General features: G+C 41.1%; 1 protein-coding gene across 1 annotated transcript in view; it reads right to left on the bottom strand.

The window, feature by feature from the left end:
* The window catches only part of LOC115402354 (adhesion G protein-coupled receptor F5-like), a 34,132-nt gene continuing 26,411 nt past the window's right edge, over positions 1 to 7,721 (bottom strand). Inside the window, exons 28-39 of the mRNA XM_030110862.1 lie at positions 6,996 to 7,054; positions 6,760 to 6,899; positions 6,452 to 6,658; positions 5,547 to 5,756; positions 5,318 to 5,464; positions 5,067 to 5,242; positions 3,983 to 4,147; positions 2,482 to 3,891; positions 2,336 to 2,377; positions 1,095 to 1,154; positions 589 to 655; positions 1 to 393 (exon numbers count right to left, since the gene is read on the bottom strand). Coding sequence (XP_029966722.1) covers positions 317 to 393; positions 589 to 655; positions 1,095 to 1,154; positions 2,336 to 2,377; positions 2,482 to 3,891; positions 3,983 to 4,147; positions 5,067 to 5,242; positions 5,318 to 5,464; positions 5,547 to 5,756; positions 6,452 to 6,658; positions 6,760 to 6,899; positions 6,996 to 7,054 — 2,760 coding nt within the window. The 3' untranslated portion in view covers positions 1 to 316. The remainder of the gene's footprint in view (positions 394 to 588; positions 656 to 1,094; positions 1,155 to 2,335; positions 2,378 to 2,481; positions 3,892 to 3,982; positions 4,148 to 5,066; positions 5,243 to 5,317; positions 5,465 to 5,546; positions 5,757 to 6,451; positions 6,659 to 6,759; positions 6,900 to 6,995; positions 7,055 to 7,721) is intronic.

Here is a 7,721-nt window from a genome sequence, read left to right as displayed (position 1 = left end):
TTGAATATGTACAATTTTATTACAGACTTCATCTTGAAAAAAAAAAAAATCATGGAAAAATTTCACAACAGGGCAAACTGTCAGTTGTTCAGGTTGTTATTGTCAGGTTTGCTTTTCCCGAAGTGAGAAAACAATGCTAACACTGATTCAGGAAAGAATTAATGAGTCACAAATGAATCACATCAGAGCTTCAGCTCGAGGGAAAAACAACTATGAAAGAAAACATTCTGCAGATTCATTTAAAATTCTACAACATGAAACATTTGATGAAAAATATTGCACTTTCAAACTGTGGCGCTGCATTGGCCGACTTGACTCAGCTATGAATGAATGTCTCGGATGCACTACTGCTGTTCACGTTTGAGTTCGTGGCCTCTGACACTCTGTAGATATCTGGAGAGCAAGCAGAATATTTCTGATTAGTAAAGTGATTAAACAAAGAAGAACACCGTAGCCACGGTTATAAAAATCCAAATTATATCAGTGAGTGATAATTCATCACAAAGTGCATTTCCTGTACAGAAATTAATGATTATTCTTTCATGAATAGTCATAAATAGCAAAAAATGAATATGGAAAGTGACGTACTTCTATTTCTCCGGAAACGGTTCAAGAAGTTACTTCCAGTCAAGGAAGAAATGCCTCTGCTGGTGCTCTGTGGTAGAAACAGACAGAAAAACACATGAAATTGAGAGTAAGAAATTGTACTTTACCTTATCAATCAGGCAAATTAAAGAAACCCGAAGTCCCGTTTACATGACAATGATTTCAAGTGAAAACAGGAAACTTTCTTTGTGTTTTCAGTGTCTATTTACACAACAACAGTGATCAGATTCACTGGAGAACATAACTTTGGCGTTTATGCCTACGGTGTGTCGTCACCTGTGGTTTAACTATAGAGAAGAACAACAGCACCCACTAGTTTCCCTGCATCCGAACTACATTATTTGCAGCGTTTCTGCTGTCGCCCTGTGAGTGGACATGGTTTATGAAATGTTGCCATGAAAACGCAAATGCTTTTTAAAGCGAAGACACAAAAACAGTGTGTTTTCACTTGAAAGGCTTCAGGTTCTGACGAATAACTGAGCACTTACTTGTGTTGGATGAGAGCCGCTGCTCACAGCAGGTCTTTGTTTTGAGAGGAGAGCACGGATCTAAAGACACACAGAAAAAAAAAACACTTTATTATTTTTACAGTTTGCAAACTTTTCAGCAAATGAAGTAATTTGTCCATTGGATGGACAATAATGTCAGGAGTATTTGTGTAATTTAACATCAATAATCACCAGTTTGCAGTCTTGATTTACTCATTAGAACCAAAAAGTGACAGTATTGGCCTTCTTTAGATGATATGTCTTTATAATGTTGTAAAATAAAATAAATTGTAAAATTGATGCTAAGACTTTTTTGAGAATGCTGTGACTATTTTCATGTAAAAGGAGCACATGCTATCACAGTATTTAACGATTTTTATCACCTTGTTTTATATATAATTGCTGCAATTCAGTCCAGAATTCTCTGTATGCTCAAAAAGCTACTATTACTGTGCTTCCTAGTCACATATTTCAACTCTTAAATGGGACAAGAAGGCCTTGATGCACAGTGAGAAACACTTGGAGATTAAAGATGTATTCAGAACTGATGTTCAGTGGCACAATCATTATGAAACTTCTTGGAGAAGTCAGACAATTCTCTTTTAATATTTGAACTACCTTGAATTCCCCTTTTTTTAATTGTGAATTACTATACTTAATGTGTCCAGATGTGTGCAGGTGGGCTTTAAACCACAAGAACACAGCTGGATTAATAAGAAGTGGAATCATGGAGTTTATTATCTCCTGAAAACAGCCACTCAAACAATATCTTTGCACTATGGACCTGATTTACCAGAAACCAATGAGGATACAATACATATAATCCTCTCAGCCTTGATGAATGTGCATTATCTGTTTTTTCTACCAGAATATTCAAATTAATGAGAGGGGTTGTGGCTAACTATTTAAAATTAATAATAATGAAGCTTCAAAGTGATTTTTGTTTGCAGAAGCTACATTGAAATACATGTAATTTATGACCAATGTATCAGAATGCACCAATATCTTTTAGTGAAAATGCAAAATTTCACAATGTGATATCGTGAGAGACCGTCATTCTCCTTCAGACTTTTACATACAGGAGGTGAAGAAGCTTTAGCTATTCTCAGTTGATGTCCAGCAAAATTGACGAAATTTAAAAATGTATTCTGTTTGCTTTCATACATTTTGTCTCTCTGAAATCAAAATTATAATAACTGAAAACAAAACCTTGTCAGATTCTTTTTTTGTATCCAACATACCTTTGAATCAAGTAGAGTCCCAAACACCAGAATGAAGAAACCCTGGACAAATCACAAATCAAAATGTAACAACAGAAACTGTCAAAATGTGAAACCAAATTACTGGAGGACAGAAGAGCTGAACCATAATCCCATGAGGGCAATACCTGGAATGAATTGAAGAATGCGAAGGCGATGTGGATGCCTCTGTTACTTGGCGATATCATGGTTCCCACTCCCAGCCCCCAGGTCAGTCCAAACAGGGGGGTCAGAATGACCAGACATCGTATGATGACCACCAGAGAGTTCTTGTCACCTGGCTGAGCGGTGCTGCCCACACCTCGTCTGAGCATTTTAAACAAGACAATGATCACAATGATAAAGTTGATGAGAACAATGACCAAAGCCGGTATGACCATGGCCAGCAGGGCCCCTGTCTCTCTCCAGTTGAGCCAGCAAGCTAAATCTTTCCTTATGTAGCCACGTCCCGGTGCGGTGACGGCAATGGTGATGACCGCGGTGAGCAGAGGGCAGACATAGCCTAAAGTGAAGCCGATGGCCAACATGGTGGACTTGGACATCTGGGAGAAGATCATGACCGTCCGGTAAAGGAGCAGAAGGCCCGAAACCAGCATCCAAAAGAAGACGGCCAGGTAGAAAAAGTGCATGAAAAATGTGGCCGTGCTGCATGGTCCCACTGGGACTGTGTGGTCTTCACCGGGATTTTCACTTTCGTTGTCCGCGATGGCAGCGGCAATGATGAAGCAGATGTTGGCGATCAGCAGAGACAGAGCAGTGTTGATGATGGAAACGTGACGCATGAAGGCAGTGCTGTTCCTGGTAATTTCTTTCCAAACGTAACCTTCAATGATGAGGCATATCACTAAGCTCCCCATTGAAATCCCAACGCCGACGTAGGTGATGACATCCAGAAGGACTCTGATTTCCTCTGGGATGTTAGTGGACATCAGAATCGAGAAGGACGTGAGGTGGTTGCAGGTGCAGGTTACAGTGTCGTTGATTTGGGAAACCAACTCGCATCCCTGATCATCCCAAGCACCCAGGGAATTGAAGAGCGTGAAATTCCAGAAGACGCACTGTGGGTCCTCTTCCAGAGACGTGTTGAGCTTCTGGTAGCTCAGGGTGACGTTTGGGACGGTATTACTGATTTTGATCAGCACCACAGCGGCGTTGATTGCGATGGCGGTCTCGTTAGTGTCGTTGGAGGAGCTGAAGGAGCTGAAGGAGCTGAACTCAAAGGAAGAGTTTCTAGCTGGCATGACGTTGTTCAGCGTTGGGAATGTGATGGTGGTGATGTTGACGTTGGAATTGTCACTCGCCGGGATGTTGACGGACACGCTGGAGTTCAAATTGGCCATGAAAGAGTCGTTGAAGGCCGTTCTGTTGAACAGGATCAGTGGAGTCTCGATTGCAAAAAATCCATCGACTCTGTCAGTGAGTGTCTCCAACGAGCCCAGCAAACCTGAACTGGTGTTTCGGGTTTCATTTGTGTTCAGAAAACCCCAGGAATCCCTTGCATTGTCCCCAATGATCCCATCGACAATCTCCAGCACATTCTGTGGATCGAAAGTTCATTCTAAGGTCAACAAAAGCTCGTTTCTTACATTTATTATAGCTAATGGACTACAGAATGAAGATCTGGCTCACCTCAGTGACGTCCTCACTGACAACAACAGCAGTATTAGCAATAGTGTTCAGAATCTGAACAACTGCATCGATGGTCGCAGGTGATTGGCTGATCTCGTCGGTGGCGTTTTGGACGGCCTCGCTTAATTGCTCTGTAAACTCTGGCACTTCCTCCTCAGTCAAATCCTGAATTAATACAGAAAGGATGGCATCAAAATTAGGGTTGTACGGTAAACATCAACATCAACCAATCAAATTCCAGAATGCAGCGAGTATGAGCCAATCAGAGGCTGAGTAGTTCGGGTCATAATGTCATCTGGCTCATAGATACGGCTAATAAATGTAAGTGGCCTAATCTATTATTGATCTATCTGGCAAGCAAACATAATTCCTGTTTTTATTAGTCAATCAAAATGTTTACTGCTTTTTTGCATCTGCAGATCAACATTTCACTGTAATGACAATAAAGCAGACTTTAAAATCCCGGCGAGGGTGCCACACTGGGTAAGGCCGGCTCTGCTCGCGTGCATGTTTAAATTCTGTTGGAAGACAAAGGAATGTCTGGAAAAGCCTCACACACGCACGGGGAGAACATGCGAACGACACACAGAAAGTGGAGGGTGATATTTGAACCGGGGATAAAACAGGCAAATTCACCTCATTGTTTAAGTACAACGACTGAACAAGACGATACATCATGATGAATCACATTCATACGCTGTTCACCCAATCACATTTTAATCGCTAACACATATTTTGGGTTTTCATTTTAGTGAAGTTTAACATTTACTCATCAACTTTTGAAAAGGACGTCTGTTCACACGGTAAAGAAATGCTGAAAATGATGCAGTTTTTATATTGGGCCACTCGTGGGTGCTGTTGTTTGTTTTTGTAATGAAACCACAAACACACAGGGGCACATAGAAAAAACAAACTAAGAACAGTAACAGCGGCACATATTCATCTGGACGGACAATAAATTTGGATCATAAGTGACTCTCAACTCTAAAGTTTTCCGTTTTAACTTGAAAATATCCCGTAAACGTGGCCTGAGTGTATCCATGCGCTTGCACGGTGTAGTTTCGCTCCACAGAGAATCGCCCACCTCTGAATTAATCAGTAACTCATTGATTTGTGTCAGAATGCAGGTGTCCTCCTCGACCTCCCAGCCTGTCTCCCGACACACAGCAGTCCTGGTCCCCTTCTGGTTTGGAGCACACCTCGCACTTGCTCGGTCGCCCAGTCGTCCTTGTCCATAGACGCCATCGTTACACACACCACCTTAAGTGTTACAAGATGGGTTAGGTCAGGAGGAGCAAAGAGACTGAAAACTGAGAGTCCAAGCTTTGTGCTTACCTGTATTAAAAATGGTCAGTGTTGTTGTACTGCTGAATTCCTCCTCTCTGCCCACAACCTGACAGGTAAAAGTCTCTGTCACCTCTGGCTGGGCGCAGCTTTCTACTGTGTAATCACTTCTGATGCAGCCTGCTTCGGCCGCTGGTTCTGTGTGTAAAATTGCAGATCATGAGAATTTATTATCCGAACAAGTTCTTGGGCAGATTGAGGTGCTTCTCTCCGTGCTTACCCGATTCCAGTACACCATCATTGCCTCGCCAGATGACTTCAAAGGGGGGCTGCACGCAGCACTCCAGGGATTGTCGCTGCCCCACCTCACATTCAATGTTAATCATATCTCTCAGACGCACAATCGGGGCTGATCTAATGGCACTGGATGGCACTAATCCCCTCTGGAAGTAATTGAACGTTTCTCCTCTCAGAGTGCATTCATAGTCTCCTGCAAAGGGAAGAGAATAGTATTGAATGCACTGGTGTAACATCACCTATGCAAGGGTTGAACTTTAAGAAGTTCAACATGTACAAAGGAATGTGATTGCTTTACTGATAGAGGAATTTTTTGTTTTTATTTTTTGAGCTCTGGGTTCATTTCTGTCATAGTTTATTTGTTCCATCCCTAGTTTTGGATTGTAAATGAATACTATTCAGATTGCTTAAACTGTTTTTTTTTTTTTTTTTTGTCAGTTTTGTTTAGTTAGTGTGTTGCGGCTCTTCCCAGTCGTAACACTTTATTTACAAACCACTCTGTCATTAAATTCTTATCGTCATATCGAGAAATGAAGTGTTGATTCATTCATTGGAAATAAGTCAAATCTTGTTATCTAACAGAAAGTTGTCCCTCAGGGTTTAACATTGGGATCACTGGATTTTTCCATCAATGTAAACAGATCAATGTCAGTTGAGAAACATGTCATTTTCAGCTTCATGCTGATGATACTATCAAACCATAATCTGGCATTTCCTTGATTGTTTTGACGTTGTTCCGATGTAAATATCTGAAGGGATTATAAACTTGATAACATGAAACTACTTCACTCAGATCCAAATTGACATGATAAGTACATGAACAGCATTATAATTTCCATCACTACAAAGGATTTCAATCTCACGGTGAGCTTCTGATTGTGGACCTACCATCATCAGCCCGAATGACGTTCGTCACTGTCAGCGTGGATATATTGTTATCAAGAACTATTTGCCGTCTGCCGTCCATGATTTCAGAACCATCAAGTTTCCACTGTGAGTCTGAGATCCTTCCCACATCGACTTCTGGAGGGCCACATGTCAGCGTCATGTCTTGACTGGTGAAAGTGGTTGCTGGTTTGTTAATTGGATTGCCACCTTCAGAAAGAAGGAATCAGATGTAAATGTTTTCAAATGTTGCACACAATCATTGCTTTTCTCATTTTTTTAAAAGTTTATTTATTTATTTTTTTACTTACTGTTGTACTGTGCAACAACTGAGCCAATGACAGGAGCAATTCTCGCCAGGGCCCTTCCCAGGTTTTCATTAATATTCCTGATTTCATCCGCAAGGAATGCAGTTGTTTGAATGCTGAAGTCTACAATCACACTTCCAGGTCTGTAAAAAGAAACAATAAGAAAAAAGGTAACTGCGTGTGCGCGTGTGTGCATGTGTGTGCGCGTGTGTGTGCGTGTGTGTGCGTGTGTGTATTACCCGAATCCTGTTACAAACACTCCACGGAAGCCAGTGATGCTCTGATACTCTTCTCTGAACTGTGGAGCACATAGTGAGGGAGTTTGTAGCTCACAGATACAAAATAGAAATAGAAATAGAAATAGAAATGTAGGCCCCCTTTAAACGACGTTTCAAATGAAAACATGTTTTTATTCTTCAGTTTCAGAAACGTTTTGTGCTTTCACAGCAATCAGCAAGCAAGGAGAAGAAGCGATAAAGGATGCTGTTCTCTTGTTGAGTGACTAGTGGGTGCTGTTTATTTTTTTAATTTTGGAACAAAATGACACATAAATGCATGCAGAGAACAATATGATGTAGATATTGAGAATGGGAGAACACAGATATTCATATGGAAAGGCCACCAAGTAAGATTGTGATCACGGTGACTATCAACTCTGAAACTACCAGGACCAGGAGAATCTGGACTGGGAGTCACGACACTTTGGAGATAAACATTGTTGATATTGTTCATCTACTCAGCATTTCCAAAAGAATGTTTTTTTTTTTTTTTTCCGACAATGATGCATATGTACAACTGCCACGTTTTCACTACACAAACCCTTTCACCAGAGTTCCACCTTGGGAGCCATTTTTTTGGTGACTGCACGCTGTGTTCCCTTGTAAATGAGCACAAAAGAACGTAATGGAGGTTTAGCGTTTTCACTTGAAAATGCCGGGTAAGTGGGGCTTTAACCTTGGAAGACA

Source organism: Salarias fasciatus, chromosome 15 (genome assembly GCF_902148845.1).
Source record: "Salarias fasciatus chromosome 15, fSalaFa1.1, whole genome shotgun sequence".
In the NCBI taxonomy this organism is placed as follows: domain Eukaryota; kingdom Metazoa; phylum Chordata; class Actinopteri; order Blenniiformes; family Blenniidae; genus Salarias; species Salarias fasciatus.
Note: the sequence above shows the minus strand (reverse complement) of the source record. Positions and strands in the feature narration are given on the sequence as shown.